Source organism: Eretmochelys imbricata, chromosome 22 (genome assembly GCF_965152235.1).
Source record: "Eretmochelys imbricata isolate rEreImb1 chromosome 22, rEreImb1.hap1, whole genome shotgun sequence".
Taxonomy (NCBI): domain Eukaryota; kingdom Metazoa; phylum Chordata; order Testudines; family Cheloniidae; genus Eretmochelys; species Eretmochelys imbricata.
The window spans coordinates 7,338,708-7,362,961 of NC_135593.1; the positions used below are offsets into that span (position 1 = coordinate 7,338,708).

General features: G+C 42.9%; 1 protein-coding gene across 1 annotated transcript in view; it reads right to left on the reverse strand.

Moving 5' to 3' along the window:
* The window catches only part of ARHGAP32 (Rho GTPase activating protein 32), a 215,968-nt gene that overhangs the window by 121,111 nt on the left and 70,603 nt on the right, over positions 1-24,254 (reverse strand). Inside the window, exon 5 of the mRNA XM_077839787.1 lies at positions 9,567-9,653. Coding sequence (XP_077695913.1) covers positions 9,567-9,653 — 87 coding nt within the window. The remainder of the gene's footprint in view (positions 1-9,566; positions 9,654-24,254) is intronic.

Consider the following 24,254-nt stretch of genomic DNA (forward strand, 5'->3'; position numbering starts at 1 on the left):
GTCACTACCTGATCTTTTCATACCAGACAACTTCATACGTAGCATGTAGGCACTGTGCAAAACCATCAGCTGAAATGTAAGGGGAGGCTTCAGAATAAATGGCAGCTCTGAACCTTGGGAGAAAATCCTCTCTACTCCCTTGAACTGATATTCTATTACTATAGATTCACAGATTGCAAGGCCAGAAGGGACCACTCTGATCATCCAGTCTGACCTCCTGCATAGCACAGGCCAGAGAACTTCCCCAACATCATTCCTAGACCAGATTTTTTTAGACAAACATCCCATCTTGATTTAAAATTGGTCAGTGATGGAGAATCCCCTACAATCCTTGGTAAATTGTTCCAATAGTTAATCATTCTCTCAGTTAAAAATGTAGGCCTTATTTTCAGCCTGAATTTGTCTAGCTTCAACTTCCAGCTATTGGATCATACACCTTTCTCTGCTAAGCAGATTGAGCTCTTTGAGTCTATCATGATAAGGCTTTTTTTCCAATCCTTTAATCATTCTCATGCTCTTCTCTGAACCCTCTGCAATTTATTGATATCCTTCTTGAACTGTGGGCACCAGAACTGAATACAGTATTCCAGCAGCAGTCGCACAAGTGCCAAACATAGCATTAAAATAATTCCTCTAGTCCTACTTGAGATTCCCCTGTTTATGCATCCCAGGATTGCATTAGCTCTTTTGGCTGCAGTGTCATATAGGGAGCTCATGTTCAGCTGATTATCTACCACCAAGCCCAAATCTTTTTCAGAATCACTACTTCCCAGGATAGAGTCCCTCATCCTGTAAGTATGATCTACATTCTTAGTTCCTAAATGTATACATTTACCTGCATTTAAATGCACTGTTTGCTTGTGCCTAGTTTACAAAGCAATCCAGATTACTCTGAGTCAGTGACATCTCCTCTGCTTTATTTACCACTCTCAATTTTTGTGCCATCTGCAAATTTTACCAGTGACAATTTTATGTCTTCTTCCAGGTCATTGATAAAAACGTTAAATAGCACAGGGCCAATAACTGATCAATATGGGACTCCACTGGAAACACACCAACTTAATGACAATTCCCCTTTCACAACTACATTTTGAGACCTATCAGTTAGCCAGTTTATAATCTATTTAATGTGTGTCATGTTAATTTTACATTGTTCTAGTTTTTTTTAATCAGAATGTTGTGTAGGACCAAATCCAACACCTTAGAGACATCTTAAGTCTATTACATCAGCACTATTATCTTTTTATCAACAAAACTTGTAAACTTATCAAAAAAAGATATCAAGTCAGTTTAACAGGATTTGTTTTCTATAAAACCATGTTATTTGCAACTGGAACGTTACCTCCCTTTAATTCTTTATTCATCAAATTCATATCAGCCATTACCTTGCCAGGGATCCATGTCAAGCTGACAGGCTTATAACTACCTGAGTGATCCTGTTTACCCTTGTTTAAAACTTGGCACAACATTAGCTTTCTTCCAGTCTTCTGGATCTTCCCCAGTGCTCCAAATCTTACTGAAAATCAACATTAACAGTCCAGCCAGCTGATCAGCCAGTTCTTTTAAAACTCTTGGAAGCAAGTTATCTGGATCTGCTCATTTAAAGACGTCTAACTTTAGTAGCTGCTGTTTAACATCACCCAGAGATACCAGTGGAAAGGGGAGTGTCATTATGACCATATGACAAGGCAATATAATCTGTTTCCCCCCCAATACAGAACAGAAACATTTATTGAACATTTTGCCTTCTCTGCTTTAATATTGATAATTCTACCATTTCCATCTAGTAATAGACCAACACTATTGTCAGGATTCTTTTTGTTCCTAATGTATTTAAAAAACTTGTTCTTATTGTCCTTAACTCTGCTGCCCACAGATTTCTCCTTGCGTCCCTTTGCTTCCTTTACCAATTTTCTACATTTCCTACCTGCTGATTTATATTCACTATCATCAACTTTCACTTCCTTTCATTTTTATATATATATTATACAGATGCCTTCACTTTCTTACAAAACCAGGTTGTTGTTTTTTTAACCAGTGCAGCCTTCTTCCTTGAGTATGGATTTTTGGGCATCTAGTAAGGCGTTCTTAAATAATTACCAATTTTCAATCACATTTTTCTGATTAAGTTCTTCCTGCCAGCTGATCTGGCTCATAACTGTTTTCAACTTTGTGAAATTGGCCCTACTACAGCACCATGTGTGTGTTTGTGTGTGTTACTGGTCTGGACTTAATTTTACTTGCACATTATAAATGTGATCAAGTCATGATCACTTGTATCTATGCTACCATTAACATTTAGTTCTGTGATCATTCCCTCTTCATCTGTTAAGACAAAGTCTAATAAAGAATTCCCCCGTGTTGGCTGTAACACTTTCTGAGTTAGGAAATTGTCATCTATAACATTTAGTAATTCCAGAGATGTTTTGTACTGGCAGCAAGAGACCTCCAGTATATGTCACTCACATTACAGGCCCCCCTGATCATAGAGCTTTTTTCCTAGACATTATGGTCTAGATAATACTGAGTCCTACCTCACTGCACATTTCTATGAGTCTATGATTATAGATAGGTGCACAGGAATGAGGTTGTCTTGTTCCCTAGTGTGTTATAGTGGTTGTTAGCAGACACCAATACTCCATCTTGTGCTTTATCTGTTAGGACATTGATCCATTAGCCTAGGATACTATTGGTGAATTTATACCCGAGTACCCATTTAACTAGGGGAGGTTTGGAGCAGGGTCTCTGTCTAAACGCAAAAGGGCACGACACTCCACTGTTAATCCTGTTTAATGTGGTTGTTACGCCAATGAAATCATGGGCATTACACACATATGAAACCGAAGCGAAGATAGCAGTGAATCAATTCCATTGTCTCTAGTGATCATTATATAGATTAATGGATGTACTTAGCCTGTCCTAAACGTCATCACCACGGCTACAGAGTAACAGACATTACAGATGATTAGATATGCCACTTGCCTTCTCTGTGGGCAAGAATCTGCAGTTCTTGGAAGTGTCTTAACAAACCTCTGTTCTCTATTAATATCTCATCCCCTTCCCTTTTTATATTTAAAAAGCATGGAACAACCACTAACTTTGCAAAGACACTAACGCATAGTGATTTGGCATCATCTTAACTTCCAGTAAATCCAAAAAAGCGGTTTTCAGTATACTTGCCAGCTTCGTAAATTCTGTATTAAGCTCAATTACTATTGTCACTTAGGTTTTATTTATTGTGTGTTTGGAGCTGAAAACATGGAGTACACCAGGGAGTTCATGAGCTAACACCAACAACAGACAACCATTCAGACACAGTACTTTAGGTGATGGCTCAGTACAGTGCGGGGAAGGATTTTATTTGCTTTCCATTAATGGAAAAGAGACAGTGGACAGGGAATGAGCGCTGGGGCAGCAAACCTGGAAAAGACTGATCCAGCGACCCAAACCAAGCGAGCTGGGGAAATGGGAAGATGCATTAATGAAAAACAGCCCTTCACCTTTGAGAGGTGGGTTAGAACTGAGAGACTTCAGCTGAAATAAATGAAATAAATGCATTTGATGAGGAACTGGAAGGAGAGGTTGGATATACCCTCGACCTATGAGGACCAAGGGCTGGGTTTTCAAAGGTCTTTAGGCACCTGAAGGATGTAGATAGGTGACCAGTGGGATTTTCAAAAACACCTAACCAACTTAGGCACTTCTGAAAATCCCATGAGGCACCTATCTACGTGTTTAGGTACCTAAAGACCTTTAAAAGTCTGGCTCCCATATTCCTGACAATTACAGAGGGGGAAAGGTGCAAAACGGATGGTTTCTGACCAGCACAATGGGACCCCACCACTCCTGAGGCCCTTTTGGGCACGATCGTCGTCATCAGCATTTACTAGGCATAACTACAGGTCTGAATGAAGCAAAGGAGAAGGGGACATGAGGAAGAGATGACTAAAGTGGAGTGAAATTTTTCAAACAGTTCAGTGATACAAAATGCAATTTTGGTTGACAAAAAAACCATTAGCAAATTTGAGACGAATACTTTCAACCACTCATCATGGCCAAAGGAGGAGATGGTGGTGTTGTCATCGCTCCCATAAGAGCTAGCAGTAAAGCACTGACATGGGAGGTAGGAAGCAAGCTACTGAATCCCTGTCCTGGAACAGACTTGAAACAGCCTGTTTGGAGGCACTGAAATTAGTCTAACTCGCAAGTCAAATAGATTTTGGCCTACAGATTTCAGATCTGCTTTACAATCCAACAAAAAAACAACTGATAGGATTAGTTCAGCCTTCTTGTAGACCCTAATTTTTGTTTATTTCTCAGTGTACATTATAATCCGAATTAAATGTTTTGCAGAACTTGTATATTTTCTGCTTACCCCTGTGGAGCTTAAAAGGTTTGCAAGTATAGTCCATAGATTTTGAAGGGGCACAGGTATAGCCTGTCCATTCCAGAGGCCTCAGGTACTTCCTGTGGTCACTTAAAGCTCTGTGCTTATCTCTATGGTTTGTCACTCCAAGTATTGTCTACAGAGTTTGCAAGGTTCACAGGCACATCATCCCTTTGAGGATTTTATACTGGTCTGTTTCCTAAAAGAAAGTCACCACTGTTATCTTTAGAGAGACTCTCCTTCTCTAGTAAAATGCACGTTAAATACGGTCCGTATTTTTAAAAGGTGGAAACATAAATTAGCTTTGGTGGAAGGAAAACTAGACTTTACTTGCTTTTGATGCAGCATCCACTCTTCCCCAAGAAGGCTTCCTCAGATCTCAAGCATTTGTGTGTGTTGCTCTAGGGGATTCTATCTATCCCCTTATTTCTCAGAGAGAGAGAGAGAATGAATGTGTATGTGTGTTTAACAACAGTGATCCTGTTACCACAGTAACTGGATGCCCTGAAAATACCAACCATTTATCTAGCAACATTTTTAAAATGGTGCAATCTTACCCAAAATCACCTTTCTAGGACTGAACTTTTTAATAAAATTGTAATAAGTAACTCTACATTTGACTATTTTGCTTCAGAGCTATTAATCTGGCTTAGTTTGTATAGCCCCTAAAATAGAAACAAAAATAAAGAGATTTCAAAATATAAACATCAGTGAAAGAGAGTATTTTATACACTGACAAACAGAAAGCTTTCCCCAAATGATCATTTAAAAAAACCCTAATCTTATCTGTGAAATAATTCTGTTTACACTAATCAAATGATATTTACAGATGGGAAAGGGGGGAAATAGAATTTCCTAAATGCAACTGCTGGGTGGAAATCTGCCAAGCACAGCTGAGTTTGAGCTAGCCACTTTAAAGGTCTAGTGTTCAAAAGCTTTTGTTTGGTAATCAGTTGCAGAGTGAAATGACAAAATAAATGTCTTTTCAACAAGCCACACAAAAAACCCAAACTGTATCCTTGTACTGTGCCCATCTTGGACTGCACAAGAGCTTCAATACAAACCAGAGCGAGCTTTTTCTGCCCATTTATCCGAGAGCTTTAATCTGTCGTTGCTGAGATAGCGGGTTTCTCTCTCACTTTCTACCACACTATTCACATTTGCAACAAAATACTTATAAACATTTCAGAGCTCTTATATTTAGGTGGATTTAGACCAAACTAAACAATTATGTTTCTGAACCTGACTTGTAAACATTATGACTGGTTCTCCTTTAGTGGGCATTTTAAAAGATTTTTGTAAGCTGCTGTAACTAGCTCAACACCAATGCTAGTAGCAAATCCAAAGTACGACCAAGTGAAATCCGTTTCAGAATTTTTTCCCCCCTTTCAATTTTTTGGCCTGTGAGACAGGGCAGAGCGGCCCCGCACTGGTACCGCAGGGATTAACCCTTCCTTCCTAGCAGAGGAAGCTCTGGAAGCTCTGCTGGGCATGCTCCAACTGGAGAACAGGTATAAAAGCCTGCAGAGCTGCTCAGTTGGGGCTGATTGTCAGAGGAGAAGGAGGGACAGCCTGTGCTCCAGGATCCGGAGGCCAGACAAGCCGGGATGCACCATGATGCCCAGACGGAGTACATCACAGGAGAGGAACAGACCAGAGGACCCCCCGAATTGGAGAACCCAGAGGTTATGGTAGGAAGTGACTCAGGGGAACTTTAGAGGCAAACAGCTTTAGAGCCGCACAGAGGCTCAGCGTGTTTCGGGCGGATCCCCGCTAAGCCGGTGGCAAGGGGAACGTGCCACTACCAGGGCCCTGGGTCAGGACCTGGTGGAGAGGGCAGGCCCGGATCCCCCTACTAACCCCCAAACCACAGGAATCAAACGGACTCTGGCCACTAGGCCATGCTACCCTGTCCGAAAGGGGTGATTATATGGACGCGGGCCTTTGGGCCACACTGTCCTGACACTTGAGGCGAGTTACATGGACTCTGGCTGCTAGGCCGTACTACCCCGCCTGCGGGGGAGGAGTTATATGGACTCCGGCCATTGGGCCGCACAGCTCCAATGCTGGGAGCGATTTATAGGGACTCTGGCCGTTAGGTCACACTACCCTGACCAAGGGCTGATTGTGTGGAGGGAGGCCATTAGGCTGCATCGGGCCGCCCCCAGAGAGGCGAGCATGTGAACTTGGGAGTGGCGAGGTTCTGACACCCCATCCCACCCCTGCCACAAAGGGACAGCACAGTGTCAGGCCCACCACAGGCTGACATGGACATATCCTGCCAGAATGTCTCCCCACAGTACTACCATCCTGTACAATATTTTAGACCCCTCGTTAAACTACACCAACATTAACACAGGGTCGAATCCTTTCTGACACCTAGTATCCCAGGTGACAGAATGGAACCGTACCTTAGACATCAGGAGAGTACGTGAGAAGTTAGGGCGTGCAATATCTCCCCAGTAGGAATAATACTCGGCTCTGCTGCTCTTTCCATCTCTTTCACTGAATCCAGATGCTGCAAATTTCTCTGCTTTCTAAGGGCTTATCTACACTGCCCTGCAATTCAGACTACAGGGCCCTGAATAGCAGCACGCACCAAAGTACTGAGCTGTAATTCCTCTGTAAGGATGCCGTGGGAACAAACTAAAAGGCTCCTAGTCTGTGTTAACATAGTGCTCTTCGAACAGGACTACGTTAATGCGAACTAGGAACCTTTTAGATTGCACCTGCAGCGTCCACACGGGGGAGTTACAGTGCACCACATTGATATGCGCACCTAGTCCAAACAATGGGGCCGTATAGACAGAGTCTAAGTGTTTGAAAGATGGGAGCATGGACCAAGACAAGAGAGCTGATAAGGAGAAAGTCAGGTGGGTTGGGAGGAATTATCATTTGGAAGAATGGGTGAGTGGTTATATTTCATTGCTTAGTGCCATGGTTCCAGTGACATCAGTTTCATTCAGATAAACACTTTAGTGAGAGATTCAGGGGCCCAGAACTTCTCAGCAGGTGGCCCATTATTCACAGTCTTGGGATTCGCTGCAGCTCCTGGATCCATCAGGAGGCTCAGGGATGGCAGGCTGGGAGATGGTGACTCCTTCTGTCCAATGTGCAGTTGCCCACAGCGATCCACCTCCTTTTCATTTAGGTGCCAAATTTCAGAAATGGACTCTCCTTAGGGCTATCCTTGAAAAGCACCCTGGAGCTTCAGCAGAAACAGCAGCCTTCCTCCTTGGTGTGTCATTATGGGCATATAACATCAGCGTCATGCATGTTGTACCAGCTACCAGCCCATTTCTTGGTATGATTCTTAGCTGTTGGGTATCACCTTTAAAATTCTGAAGTTTAGAGGCCCAGTTACACTAAGAGGGACCTAGTTACTCCTGAGAGAGCTCCACAAGGTAGCTCTGCCTAGCAGGGCCAAAGCTGTACTCTTCAGGACCACAGGCAGCACATTCACAGATGAAAACCTCTGTATACTGTTCTGGTGGCCCACTTGAGAGGGTGAGCTTTAGGGAGGAATACAAGGCTTATCTGCTGAATCAGGATCCTTAATTGAGTTAGCTACTGAGCTAATAATGTTTGATGTCTTCAAACACTTTCGAAGTGCGTATGTGCTACGGCCCGAGGTGCAAGGTAATAGAAATGCCATATATTTTAATTAAGGCTAGGTTTTTCAAAGAGACCTAAGGGAGTTAGGCACCCAAAACTTATTGAAGTTCAACTCCTTTAGGCCCTTTGGTAAACCTCAGCCTCAATCCTTAGATTGTTAAACACAATCCAGTTGGCGGAGACCTGGGCAGGTAACCTCAATTAGAATTGCAGTCTTGTCTTGTTAGCAATTGCATTGCTCTTTTAATCTATCATCTAGTCTCCAGCTGGCAACAACAGGGTGATATGGTATCTGTGATATGCCCACAAAGTACAAGCAGATTTGAAAGCCACTCATCTGTGAAATTTCAGCCCCTTCCCTCACTCCCAAAGGCATTCATACTATTTTGTGCAAATATAATTTGAAAAAATGGCCTTCCAACTTTGTGGGAAAACAGCCCCTTCCCACATAACATAATTAAGATAAGCTGTGACCTATTGTGAATAGGCCTATGACTTACACTTACCCATAGTCTTCAGGAACCTGACAGTAGAACCAAATATAGAGATTGAAAATGAGAAGGAGAAACTGCAGCTATTCCCAGTGATGCCCACTACTGGGTCAACAAACTGTGTGCTTAAAAAGGGCCAACTTGGGTGATGTTAGGGGGAAATGCTAGACACAGGGTAGAAAAATAACCAATACCTTCTGGCACTACATCCACCATAATTTACTTCCACCCAAAATGCAATAGGTCTCCCCACAAGCATCAATGCCAGTCAATATAATAGAACAGTTTGCACTATTTGCACCTGAGGATCTACAAGGATGCAGAAGAGTTCCTAACCCTATGGTAACACAAGGGGAACCTGGGGTACAAAGAGGTGAATTTACCTGTCCCAGGCACTTAAGATACCACAGTAATAGGTGCCATGTAAGAACTAGAACCTCAATCTCCTGATTCGCAGTTGCAAGTTTTTATCAACAGAATATACTGTCCTGTGTTCACACTCATACACTTCTTCTATTTATTCATACACCTCTACCCCAATATAAAGCTGTCCTTGGGAGCCAAAAAATCTTACCGTGTTATAGGTGAAACCACATTATATCGAACTTGCTTTGATCCACCGGAGCGCGCAGCCCCGCCCCCCTGTAGCACTGCTTTACAGCATTATATCCAAATTCATGTTATATTGGGTCGCGTTATATCGGGGCAGAGGTGTACCTTGTGTGTACACCTAACGTATGCACACATCCCTAATACGTATGCAGATATATACATACACTCTAAGCATGCATGCAGATAAGAGATCTCCAGGCTAAATATTTTATAGCTTTCCACATACTGTAGTTAGGGTTGTTTGCTGAACAACTCATCTCTCTGTTTCAAGCTCAGTATTTCTCTCCTGAAAAATTATCCACCTGCTGCACAACACAAAGCATTCTTCTGCGGCCTGCACCAATGAAGAGGTAAAAAAATGCACACCAAAGTAGCAACACATCAAAATATTATGAGGCCATGTTATTTAACATAATGCAATAGTTATGCAATACAAGGGGGGGAAAAAACATGACATTTACCTGACAAGAGATCTGCACAAGGTAGACCAGTTCCTTGGATTCACAGCCGTTCCTTGTTACTTCATTCTGTTCCTCCGGGAGTGAAAGCTACACCAAGGAGCAGGTAGGGGGAGGGCAGAAGAGAAAGAGACAGAGACCAGGTCAGTGAGCAGGGATAAGCCAGGCATGTAATAATGCTTGAAGCACCACATTCACATCAACTTGCTCCGAGACATGCTGGGTATCAGGAACCAGGATTGTGCTTGTCTGACTGGAGCTGCGAGACTGAAAATATTCAGTATTTACCAGATATACAGACCTTGCAAAACACAATTTGATTTCGTATCTCAGCTGACAGTTTTTTAAATATACGGTGCACCAGTCAAACAATTGTCAGCAAGCACAGAGTGAGAGCCCAGGATTAATTCTCTAGAAGTCTGTAAAACTAAATGCCCACTGGAAATATTCCCCATAAATATTCATGCATCAGATACCAGTGATCTTTTTTCTAGCTACCCACTTTATTCCATTTTTATTTTATATGTTGGGGCAGGCATTAGATAATAAAACATGTCTCCAGATTTCAACATTATCAAGTAATTTACCACAACAGAGTGCTTTACAGCATCATTCATCAAATACAAAGATCCATTAAGCACACTATTACCATGAGCTTTTTTTCAAAGCAGTGACAGAGATTTAACCATATCATTCCTGTTCATGTAACGGGAGGTAGAGTACCTAAATCTCAGGCCTTGTCCGCACTTAAAAGCTTTGCTGGTATAGCTCTACAAGCAAACCCTCCAAGTATAGATGCAGTTTATATGAGCAAAAAGATCCTTTGTATACCAGTTCCCCAAGAGAAATAAGCTATACTGACACAAGGATGTTATTTTGCTGGTATAATGGGGTCTACACTAGAGCTTTTGTCAGTATAATTTATATTGCCCCCTCCACCCCAAAAAATCACAATATAGCTATGCCAGAAAAATTCTTTTTCTCTCTGAAAATTACCCCAACGTTCTGACTTAACACCACGAAAGAAACTGGATTCACATGGCACCACACTCCATTCCATCTAATTTAACTCACCCAATCCTAAGTATGGCAAGGACTATGGTCCCCCATCTGGGATCCTCAGGAACACTAGCCAAGGCCAATGTCTCATTAGCGATGAGGTGGATGAGATACAGTACTTAGGCTCCACAGAGGAGCAAGCTATGGAGCAGCCACCTTACACACCTGAATTCCCCATCCAGTAGTTTTAAGTCAAAATCTTAACCTTCTGGATTTTTGTTTTGGGTGGCTTTTTTTTTTTTTTTTTTAAGCACTTATGAACCTCATAAGAGACATTTACATGGAGAAAGCTGGGAAGTTAGATGCTGCAGTTCTCTCCACTATTGGCTTCTCTGGCAGTTCCCAACCCACTGCTCTCTAAAACGTAAGCAGGAGGCTCCAATAAAAATAGCGTGTGGTAGTGCCATGCAGCATGAAAATGCCGTCAGCTGATCTGAGATGCTCTATCAGCTTCCCATGGCAAACGGACACTCTCTCAGCTTCCTCGTTATGGGCTGAATTCTGTTGTGACATGCGCTACCATGCACTCTGAGTACAACGTGGCTGTACAGCACGGAATATGTCCCTATGATCTGATCTTCACTTAACATTCTCGCGCTTCCAACCAACAATGCTATGAGCCCCTTTCCTCTTGACTCCTCTATCAGCTCCCTTTGTGCCCATCTCCAAAGCCTGCTAGCCTGGGAGTTGGGGGGGGTAAAAAACCCTTCGGTATTTAAACTCCTGATGAAATCAACAAGAGCTTGTGATTGAAAATCAAAGAACTTCTTACTGGAGACGCTTAACAGGAATAATGAAAAAGAGATAAAATCATAAGATGCATGCTTGGTAATTAATTTTTTACATATAAACATTCTGTCTGAAACCACTTTGCACTTATACCAAGATACCATGAACGTTTTCCTCCAAAAACGTTATAAGGTGAGCAAGCATTTTATCCTATTTTGCCTATTTGACAGATGGGAACACCGAGGCAAGGAATGTATCCAGTGTCACACAGTGAATCAGCCGCAGACCCAGGAATAGAACCTTAGGAGGTTCACGTTGACCAATAGACCAGCTTGGTCCAAATATCTCCTGGGCATATGTCCATATTAGTCACTGCCAATAAAAGGTCATTTTTAAATCTTAATGAAAGTTGGGGGGAGGGGAGAAATAACAGTATATTTTTCTGGTTTTGATAACCCATAATAAAGATGGCTTAAATATTTTTTGAGAAAATAGAAGTTTAAAATTGTACCCAAACAATTTAAGACTATCCACAGTTGCAGGCCAATTACTTGAGACATCCAAAATATACCCCTTGAAAAATACGGTTTATAAAAGAATCACAGAGCTTCAGAAAAACTAATATTACCTCCTGTGAAAGGGGCATTGAACCTAATGAAATAGCTCATCCTCTCTCTCACACACACATACACACGCTTTCCAGGAAGAGAGGCCCATCCTCATAATCCTGCTGGCTCATAGGGTGGTAATTAAGTTGAACAGTGGACGCATTAGTTATACTTGCCAGAAGAATTATTTGCTTCCTCTTTCAAGCAAAAATAAATTCAGCTTTAAAAAAAAAAAAAAAAGAATGAATGGCTTGAAGAGAAAAATCTTTAAAATGAACTTTGCTTGCTGGGAAATTTGCACCTAACTGATCCATCTATAATACTTAAACTAGTCAGGAGCAAAACTAATCCAGGCAAAAACTGAAAGAGACAAGAGTGAAAGAGATCAAGCAAATGAGTGGCCTATCAGTTCACAGCAGCAGATGAAGTCTTGGTTCTCCCTATAACCTATCTCCCTTTGCGTCTTTAGATTAGGTAGCCACAGAACATATTAAACAAAAGTGACAAAATGTGCCAAGAAATTAAACAAATTCTGCATCTATAAGACATAATGTCCTGAATTTTAACTACTCTTCTGCTCGCTACATACAGTATGGTAGGAAACAAAAAGGTGTCTTGGGCCAGGAAACACCTTAGGCTTTGGACCATTTATTTTATATTCAAGGTATTAAATACTGAGTTTATCTCACACGTGTCCCTTCCACAGTGCAAATTTTCTGCTGCTCTTAAGCAGTCTAGCCTGTTTAGCAAATGAAAAGTCTCCATTAAGGGATTATTTGTATGAGAAACAAAGAGGGGGCCCCAGTATTTGTGCCTGACTGATGGGGTGAATAGACAATTTAGGAAAACAACCTGCCTAAAATGAGGGACATTTAAAACATCTTGTATTGCAACTGCTGTTCCTGTTGTCAAGGATAAGAATCTTCAGAGAGTTCCTGAAGGTGAAGACAATTCTGCTCTTGGTGTCAACTCCATCCTCATTTATTGTCTCATTTCCTTTGCTCTCCAACCCTCGCTCCTAAAAAACGCTTTGAGTTTCTCCCCCTCTCTCATCCTCACACCCTCTTCCCTGCTACTGCTTACTACTTGGGCTAATCTCCCTCTTGTCCTCCAGACAACCTCCAGCTATCAATTGTCCTGCAAAGCGCACTTTTCCTTCCAGCAGGATAGATGGAACTGTAAAACTTCAAGACTATTCAAACAGTTCTGTCCCTGTCTGAAAGAGGTTGTTCAGCACTGGGTATGCCCTTGTCATAAATATAAACGGAAGGGTAAACCCCTTTAAAATCCCTCCTGGCCAGAGGAAAAATCCTCTTACCTGTAAAGGGTTAAGAAGCTAAAGGTAACCTCCCTGGCACCTGACCAAAATGACCAATGAGGAGACAAGATACTTTCAAAAGCTGGGAGGAGGGAGAAAAACAAAGGGTCTGTGTCTGTCTGTATGCTGCTTTTGCCGGGGACAGAACAGGAATGGAGTCTTATAACTTTTAGTAAGTAATCTAACAAATTTATTTGAGCGTGAGCTTTCGTGAGCTGCAGCTCGTTTCGTCGGATGCATTCAGTGGAAAATACAGTGGGGAGATTTATATACATAGAGAACATGAAACAATGGGTGTTACCATACACACTGTAACGAGAGTGATCACTTAAGGTTCCTTCTCTGCTCTGAACTCTAGGGTACAGAAATGGGGACCTGCATGTCTCTAAGGTTCCACAAGTACTCCTTTTCTTTTTGAAACCTGATAGTTTGTATGGTAACTTCCAACTTATCTGTATGTGTATATATATCTATCTCTATATATCTTACTATATGTTCCATTCTATGCATCTGATGAAGTGAGCTGTGGCTCACGAAAGCTCAAATAAATTGGTTAGTCGCTAAGGTGCCACAAGTACTCCTTTTCTTTTTGCGAATACAGACTAACACGGCTGTTACTCTGAAACCTAGCTAGGTATGTGTTAGATTATGATTTCTTTAAATGGCTGAGAAAAGAGCTGTACTGAATAGAATGACTATTCCTGTCTGTGTGTCTTTTTTGTAACTTAAGGTTTTGCCTAGAGGGATTCTCTATGTTTTGAATCTAATTACCCTGTAAGGTATCTACCATCCTGATTTTATAGAGGTGATTCCTTTACTTCTATTAAAAGTCTTCTTGTAAGAAAACTGAATGCTTTTTCATTGTTCTAAGACCCAAGGGTTTGGGTCTGTGGTCACCTATGCAAATTGATGAGGATTTTTACCAAACCTTCCACAGGAAATGGGGTGCAAGGGTTGGGAGGATTTTGGGGGGAAAGACATGTCCAAACTACGTTTTCCCAGTAAACCCAGATAAAGTTTGGTGGTGGCAGTGGAAATCCAAGAGTAAAATAATTTTGTACCTTGAGGAAGTTTTAACCTAAGCTGGTAAAAGTAAGCTTAGGAGGTTTTCATGCAGGTCCCCACATCTGTACCCTAGAGTTCAGAGTGGGGAAGGAACCTTGACAGCCCTGCTGCTTGTTAATATGACTGAATATCATGATAAATTTCAGAGTAGCAGCCGTGTTAGTCTGTATTCGCAAAAAGAAAAGGAGTACTAGTACTTGGTTAGTCTCCAAGGTGCCACTAGTACTCCTTATCATGATGAAGTTATTCAGTTCTGCATTTGTGCCCAGCTTTTTCCCCACTAACGTTTTATTTGCAGCCAAAACTTAACATTAGAAGTGCTGCAGCATATCGAGTACACCTGAATGGTAACAGCAAAAACACACAGGTAAGGGAAAACTAAAGAGTTTGAAATATTTTCCACATTTGTAAAATACCTGGGTGCTCCAGTCCAGTTAAAAAAGTGGGTTTCTTTTTCATGGAGAAATCCCCCCACCCCAATCTTTGGCCCACATTTAAGTGTGATAAGAAAGGAGGTGCAAATTAGTCCTGCTTAGACACACATACATGCATTCTACCAACCTATAAGGGAAGCTCAGGCCTTGCCTACATCAAGAAAGTAGATACTAAGCTACATCAGTATAAGCTCCACATGGAGGAGTTTGCGCCAGTGTAACTACATTGGTGCAGTTACATCAGTGTCCATGTTCTGAATGTAGATATGACCACACTTGGTGCGTCTTCCTGCCCTCGGTAAATCAAGTTAAGTTGGGGATTACTTTATATTACATTTTCTTTCTGCTCCTTACAGTGTGAGTTACAACCATTCAGACTGCCTTACACTGGCACCTGTAGAGTAAGGTAGGTGGGTGTCAAAGAGAGGGAAAAGTGTATCTAACTCACAGCCCCCTTTCACATCACCTCTGAATTTGGCCCTTTATCTACTGAAATTCACTTCCTGTCTATTAATTAAGAGCTTGCTGAATTGCTGATGCCCCTCTAGTAAACAGGCAAGGGATTATCTAAGAACAATGTATTTAGCGATAGTATCCAGCCTCCAAGGAGAGAAAGCATGTCATCTAGATACCATTCCCATTAGAACAATGAGCCAGTATTGAGGTCTCTGAAAACAAGCTACCCAGCTGTTTTTATATGTTCTGTGGCAATAGAGCAAAGTGTGCACAGAATATTGCATTAGGCTGCATACTGCTAGCAACTAGCTGATTATTTCTGCTCTTTAATACCTGATGTGACATGATGGGTCATTCCCTAGTAATTTTCTTTCTTTCTAATTGGGTCTCTAATGAGAAGTGAAATTTTAAATGTACCATATTCCCTTGCATATATGCAAACTCCCTAATTTTGGTTTGTAAAAACTCACAAAATGAATGCCTGGCATAGGAACTGGCCATGCTACTCTCTGTGCAGCCAATCCCACATCCCTTGGTAAAAGAAAAGGAGCAGAGTTGCAGAAGAACCTGTTGAGCAGGATAGGAGGTAAGGGAAAAACAAGTGGCTTCTGAAACAGCTTCTTCATGTAAAACCCTACCCCACACCTCATTGCCAAAAAAAACCCTGAAAATTATGGCAGAAATGTCTCAGTCCATATAGATGACTGAACGGGAAGTTGTTACAGTATGTTTCATTAGGTTTACCTTTTACTGTACCTTTCTCTGCAGCAAAACATTCCAGTAGTATGAACAATATTTTGCATACTCCCTTTTCCTCGGCTGAACAATTGCTTGCTTTCTTTTTTTTTTTTTCTCTCTAAATAGCGTTACTACACAGTATATTAGTATCTTATTTGACTCCGCCCTATTTAGGAGCTTTTCACTCCAAGCGTCTCTCGGAGACACAACAGTCTAAAGAGAACATGTGCATAAAGAACGTAACATAAGAATGGCCATTCTGGGTCAGACCAAAGGTCAATCCAGCCCAGTATGCTGTCTTCCGACAGTGACCAACGCCAGATGCTTCAGAGGAAATAGAACAAGGCAATTTATCAAACAATCATCCCTGTCAACAAATCCCTCCTTCTGGCAGTCGGAAGTTTAGGGTCACCCAGAGCATGGCGTTGTGTCCCTGACCATCTTGACAAATGGTCATTGATGGACCTATCCTCCACGAACCTTATCTAATTCTTTCTTTTGAACCCAGTTATACTTTTGGCCTTCACAATATCCCATGGCAATGAGTTCCACAGGTTGACTATGTGTTGTGTGAAGAAATACTGCCTTATGTTGTATTAAACCTGCTGCCTATTAATTCCATTGGGTGACCCCTGGTTCATGTGCTACGTTAAGGGGGCAAAGAACACTTCCCTATTCGCTTTCTCTACACCATTTATGATTTTATAGACCTCTGTCATATCCCCCCTTAGTTGTCTCTTTTCCAAGCCGAACAGACCCAGTTTTTTTCATCTCTTCTCCTATGGAAACTGTTCCATAGCCTTTATCATATTTGTTCTCTTCTCTGTATTTTTTTTTCCAATTCCAATATACCTTTTTTGAGACATGGCGATCAGAATTGCACTCAACATTCTTATAGGCCTGATCCAAAGCCCACTGAACTCAAAGGAAAGCCTCCCACTGACGTTGGTGGATTTTGGACCAGGTCCTATGGGCCGAACTGACTGACCCCAACCTGGGCAAATTGTTTTGTTCTTCTTAGAAAAGAAGCCAGAGACAGTCACTGCTACAAGAAAAGGGTACTCTCCTCCCCTCCCAGCCCCCGAACTTCAGCTGGATCATCTAAGCAAGCACTGAATGGAAACAGCAGTCTCCAACAATTTATAGGCAGTTGAACATGTTTCATATCACTTGAAATGCTCACTTTTCACCTTCAAAATCACAGTCTAGAGCTTCCTGAAAATAACAAACAATTATGTAGTGGTATGTTTGGGAGATGTGTGCTCAGCTAACATAAGTAGATATGTATCAGAGGGGTAGCCGTGTTAGTCTGTAAAAATGGCAAAGAGTCCTGTGGCACCTTATAGACTAACAGACGTATTGGAGCATTAGCTTTTGTGGGTGAATACACGAATGCGTCTGACAAAGTGGGGATTCACCCACAAAAGCTAATGCTCCAATAAGTCTGTTAGTCTATAAGGTGCCACAGGACTCTTTGCCATAAGTAGATATAATTGACTTCATTGATCTTTTTGATTAGACAGCATAATCTTTTCAATGGCAGCATTTTATAATGAGACATGCTAAGATTGAGGTCACAAGAGAAAAAAGTTAGATCTGCAGATAAACATGGCAAAATGTTTAAATAGGTGCCAAGGCTGTAAAGAAAACACTCAAAGACTGAACTGCAGAATATGGTACTCACTTAATTACAGACAGGGAAATGGATAACAGCAGCAAAGGAATTCTAAGAGAATGCTGCAAGAACACACTTTTCCTTTTTAAAGATGGCTTTAGGAATAAATTATGCACTGACAGTTGCATGCAAACTCCCAGTGCTATAAATTTATGCCATATTATCAATCAGCTACACGGGCAAAGACAAGTTTCTGAGCATCCATTCTGCATTATTGGACGCCAATGAAGGATGGAAGAGTGCAAACATCCTATAGACCTGTGTTAGGTTTCTGTTTGCTTCAGCTGTAGTTTGTCAGAGAGCTGGCATTCATTTTTCTTCCGCCTTCAAATTCACACGTCACTGTGTACAGCTGACTGTAGTAAGTACCATAGTTCCTAATATAACGATCCACTGAACAATAGCTAACTATAATAAACTGAATAGCAGCAAAGAGTTCCAAAACTAGAAGACCAGCCAAAACAACAAGCATGATCTCACTGCGTCAGTCCACTTAATGGGAATAGTTCCACCCTTGGTATCTTGAAAGGCAACACTAAATTATATATCCTGCTTACATATATTTTGCAGAAAAAAAACAATGGTTGCCAGCCAAGACTTTATCGATCATTTATACAGACAAGGCTAGCGGGGAAAAAATAAAAAAAACCTTTCTACTTCATTGGCCCCTTCATTGTCTGGGATAAAGCAGCTCATCTCTAGTAAGCTAGCAGCTAAACAGAGTGATTAAATGAGTCTCCTGCAGAGAAGAATTTATTGGCTTTCTGGATTTCTTTTCTAGAAATAGATCATGAAAAAAACAGGTGTTCACAGCTTATGGTACAACACGGTCTAGAAGTGTGATTTAAATTATGTATTTTAATACTATAAACATTTTTACAACACATGCACAGAATTTCTAAATTATATTGCTTTTCTTGCAATGGGACAAAAAAGAAGTCATTTGCCCTCTCCGAAGAGGCTTGGAAAGTTTCATCCTGGTAGCTCTACATGAGTAAGTTGTTGTACCAATCTGTGGCACAACGGCATTTGGACCAATGGCAGGCATTTTAAAATCTCATTCATTTATCTGGAACTCCACATCACAAACCCTGGCTGAGAAGCTGGCTGTATGCAAGGCACACAGGACCTGCCACATTTCACACTGCTGACCACATCATCTAGCTGTCCTGATTAAATAATATTTCATGCCAAAATTAGGAAACAAGGGTTGGTTCATCTGTGTGTGAAACTTGTGCACTCCAACTTCTTTATAAAGCCAGGAATATTCTTTGCTCATCTTGGTCAGAACACACACGCACAAGCACACCCCTAAACCAGCAAGCATATAATACATGACTACTGGCATAGAGTCATCATGGAAAACAGAGCTTGTTAAGGAAAAGGTTTCAAGAGCTTTGCCAAAGGAACCATACGTAATTTGTAAACGATTGCCTTCATTTCCATGACATAAATCCTTCTGCATATGGCAGTAAACAAAGCTTTGCCTAGTTAGCAAGGTTTACCTGCATTTTACTCAAAAACATGTCTAGGTTTCCTTTAAGTAATAATAATTAGGGTGGAAAGATAACTATTTGAGGTACAAAAAGCTGTTGAAAGCATGCTTGACCCCAAAAGCGTACCCCAGACCCAAATCCGCTTCCACTGAAATTAACCGAAGCAAGATTAAATCTCCTGAACCCCACATTCACCTTCCCATCACAGAAAGATGTTTTGAATACATAGAACCACTTGCCAAGCCCCATCATGTAGTGGGGGCAACACAACCTACACTGACTCAGGACTACCTCTGGGAAAATCTGACCCTTGGCACAGTCACTGAGTGAGCTCTCACAAGACCTTAGAACAGGGGTCGGCAACCTTTCAGAAGTGGTGTGCTGAGTCTTCATTTATTCACTTTAATTTAAGGGTTCACGTGCCAGTAATACATTTTAACATTTTTCAGAAGGTCTCTCTCTCTAAGTCTATATATTATATAACTAAACTATTGTCGTATGTAAAGTAAACAAGGTTTTCAAAATGTTTAAGAAGCTTCATTTAAAATTAAATTAAAATGCTGATCTTACACCACCGGCCCGCTCAGCCCGCTGCCAGCCTGGGGTTCCGTTCACCTAAGCCGGCAGCAGGCTGAGCGGAGCCTGCGGCCGGGACCCCGGCTGGCAAGGGGCCGGCAGCCAGAACCCCAGACCTGCAGCGGGCTGAGCAGGGCTGGTGCCCAGGACCCCAGAACAGCAGTGGGCTGAGCAGCTCAGCCCGCTGCCGGTCTGGGATTCTGTCCGCCAGCTCCTGCCAGCCAGGGGCCTGGCTGCCAGCCCCGCTCAGCCCACTGCCAGTCTGGGATCCCGGCCCTGCCCACATAGAGTGGGTACCTACCTTCTCCCTGGTTCTAGCCCATTCTCTTCCTCTCTCTCTGCACTGAGCTGAGGGTGGGAATGCACTGAGCACAGGGCTGGGGGTGAAGGAGCAGGTTGGAGGTTGGGGTGTAGGGTCTGGTCAGCAGCTAGAATGAGGGAGGGGGCTCAGGGTTGGGGCAGGAGGTTTGGGTGTGGAGTGCTTACCTGGGCAGCTCCCATTTGGTGCGAGGGGTGCAGGAACTCCTGTTTGGTGTTCAGGGTGGGGGTGGGAATGTGGGGGGGGGTGCAAGAGTCAGGGCATGGGGTATGGGGGGGCTGGACAAGTCTGAGAGTGCAGGAATCAGGGCAGGGGCTGGGGGTGTGTGAGGAGGGTGCAGGAGTCAGGGAAGAGGGCATGTGAGGGGGGTGCAGGAGTCAGGGCATGGGGTGTGGGGGGCTGGGTATGTGTGTGGGGTTCTGGAGTCAGGGCTGGGCTCATGGGGGTTGCAGGGATCAGTGCAGAGGGCTGGGAGTGTATGGGGGGGTGCAGGGGTCAGGGCAGAGGGCAGGGGGTATGGGCTAGGGTCGTGGGGGTGCTCCCAGCCCCCTGCCCAGAGCAGCTCATGGCAGGGGGCTGGAGGGGGTATGCCCTGATTTCACCCCCCTTCCCCACCTCTTCTCCGCCTCCTCCCCAGAGCAGTGAGCAGGGTGCGGCTCCTCTTCTCCCCCTCCCTCGCAATGGCCATCAGCTGATCGGCAGCAGGGAGGGAGAGGAGGAGGGGCAGGAACCCAGCACGCTGGGGGAAGAGGAGGGGGAGAGGGGAGCTTGCCTGCCCTTCAGCAGTAGCTGGCAGGACCAAGCTTCTTCACCCCTGCCCCCACAGGGGGCAGGGCGGAGAAGAGCGGGCCAGGGCGGGCAGGATTTTGAATGGCACGCTGCTACCTGCCAGGGTCCCAGCTGCCGGTGTCCTGGCTGCCGGCTCCGCTCAGCCCGCTGCCTGGGTTCGGCAGCGGGCTGAGCGGGGCCAGCACCTGGGACCTGGTAGGCAGCAGCGTGCCATTAAAAATCGGCTCACATGCAGTCTTTGGCACGCGTGCCATAGGTTGCCGAGCCCTGCCTTAGAATATCTTTATGACCAAGTGCAGGGGAGTTTATGGAACATTTCATGTTAATTCTCCCAAGCAAATGTCTGTGGTAACTGTGCAATGACTGTGCGACATCAGAAGCAGAGAAGTCTGTATTTTAAGAGGTATTATTGTATTTGGGGCCTTGTGAATGGCTCCTTTAAAAAGTTCCACTCACAGAACCTTTGCAGGGAAAAGTTCTGGTGCTGATGACCTGGGCCACAGGGGGTTGACTTCTGTATCATTCAGCAGAATATGTACTCAAGATCACAGATCTGCTACCAACCCATGCTGTCAAATCCATTTTCTGCATTTCAGGACAAGATATTGACAGAGCATGCCCTTGTCCCTGACCCTCCACATTAAGTGCATCAGTTGACACACTGCTGAATATGCTGTTCTGTTTCTGATAATACTGGGTTTGATCTACATACTATATAATATTCTGGGCACCCACCCTCACAAAATGTGCCAGGAACATTTAGCAGACAAGGCACAAACTACGCTCACCCACCCAGATCGTAATTGTCCAAAGAAGTTGCTCTCTGCAAAAGAGGGGACAAGCCGAATTTTGCAAAGCAGCGTAGCACTGGCTTTCATCTAACTTTAACTATTACTAGACCAATGGATGTACACAAGGGGATAGGCATTGATATTTCCAGACAACATGAGATACTGGTTTCTTTTGAGACAGCCCTTCCAAAAGGCAAAGGCAAGTGCCCCACAAGAGAGAGCTCCCAGTTGGTGATCTCTCAGCACTGCTAGGACAATGGGAAGGACATGGGGAAATGGGAGAAGGCATCATTAGGGAATGGCTGAGCCACAGAGAAGAACAAAAGCAAAGGAAAGTGGAGGATGGGCAGCCTACCTCAAACCTATGCAGACACATACCCAGGATGTCTTCACTGCAGAGTTAGTCGGGGCTCTTTCCAGTGGTTTCTTCCTAAAGCCCTCTCTTGTCCCTACATAAAACCCTTTGACCTGAGTAACGTGATGCTTCCAATCAGGCTAGCTGAGGGGTGGGGGAAGGAAGCATTACAAACCAGATGCCACTTTCACTCGGGCTGGTAACCCACCCAGTTTCCAATGAGGACTTCAGGATAAATCACTTGAGAGTTGATAGTCCTCCAATGTGTTCCCACAATTCTTCCTTCCACGCACCCCCTGTGCCCAGAGGACAGACAGATTCTCCCACAAGTCACTGAGAAAGAACAGAGCAGCTCAGCTTGCTATAGCACAAGGAGCTGTGGGACATCCCAGTGACACACAATGGGGAGTGCAGCACCAGTGAGCACATGGTGATTAGGATATGACTTTGCAGTGTGGCTGCTCACACCAGGGCTATTCCAACCCCAGAAACGATCACCCGAGTTAACTGCAAGGCAGACATACCCCTAGGGAGGTCTAATACATGTCTGGTGAAGTACTGCAATGCATTTATCACAAATAATATATCAATTCCCCTTCTCAACAATGGCAACCAATCCAAATACAATCATCCTGCATCTCAGAAACCCGGCCATTAGTCACTGCTGTGCAAAACGTAGAATTATCAAGTCAGAAGAGATGGGGAGAATGCTAAAGAACCATGAGCTGTCTCTTGCCAGGAGTTATAAGTCAGTGGAAAGGTTGATACTTTTCCTGGCTAAGAGCATGTCATTGTTCCAAGGAAATCTGGTAATCTTTTTATATTTTTCCAAAATGGAATTTAAGGTTACTCCCTGGCAAAGGCAGCCAGATACATGCAGTTGAAATTGCAGCTCATGCTCAGCTATAGAAAAAGCTCATTAAATGTCTAACCCACTATTAGTTGATGATTTTTCTGATAATATTTGGAACTCATTTTTTTCTTTTTAAACCACCACACTTTTAATGCCCCTTGAAGTCAGTCCTCTCATTAATTTATGATGTTTGTGCAACTTAGCAAATCAGACGAGTGAAACCACAGTACAAATGTCACCTTTTTCCATTGCTGTGGAATGTACGTATTGGGTGAAAATGACATCTGATAGACAAAAGCAAGAAATATGAGTCTAATTTTTCTTGCAAACTATTTCTACCCCTAGTTAAAAAATATCCAGGGCCAAATCCTGTCACACACAGCGTATTTACTCAGACAAAACTCAAGGGGAGTCTGGCTAGAGGTGCCTTGAGAAAGCACTACAAGATTTGGCCTCATTTATTTCCACTGTTGAAGATTAAGAATCACTCTCACTTTAGATTATGTTGCTCAGTTATACACCATGTCCTACAAGCCTCATCACAGTTAAAAGGGAAATTAAGTATTTATGTAATATTGCAGCACCCTGTGAGGTGCAGAGTGCCCTCAACTTCCATTCATGTCAACTGGAGTGAGGGCATTTGCCACTAGGGCTGGCCAAAACCAAGAATTTAATTCAGCAAAAACGGAAAATGTGTTTTCATTCTGAGAGAGAGAAAGAGACAGACAGACACCCACCCACCTGATTAGGACATTCACCTGGGGCGTGGAAATCCCAGATTCAAATCCCTACTCTGTGCGATTCATTCAAGGCAAGTGCCCTACCCACAAAGCTATATAGTCAGGCTCTCTCAATTCCATCTCGGACTTAAGAATTATTCCCCCAAAAAGTTATGTTGAAACCAATACGTTTCTGCAAAAAGATCTGGTTTCAACAAATCAGCATTTTCCAGTGAAATGACATTTAGCTGAAGGATTCCTAACCAGCACTACCTGGCACGTCTCAGTATCACGCCCTTAAAAATTAATTGAAACAAAGCCTTAATGCTACACAGTCATGAAGCCAAATGTACTCTTTCAGTTTATTACAAAGGTTATATTCAACAGGTGACACTAGAAACAAGAGCTATTCCCTCCTTTTTCAAATTCAAAGTTACTCAAGGACAACACAGAGTATTTTCACTAACTCCTAAACTACTCCGGTGACTCAGACACTACTTAATCTCAAATGAGTGCATTGACTCGATTACCTTCATCTCTCTTTCTTATAAATGATGCTCATTCTAAAAGTGGGTTTTGGTAAATATGCCGTTTTGCTATTTTATTGTAAGCACAGTTTTGACTGGGAAAGACTTTTTTTCTACTGGGGAAAGCTTTCCAAGAAATTATGCATAAACTTATTTTCCAGGATTTATTTTTCAGAATTACATC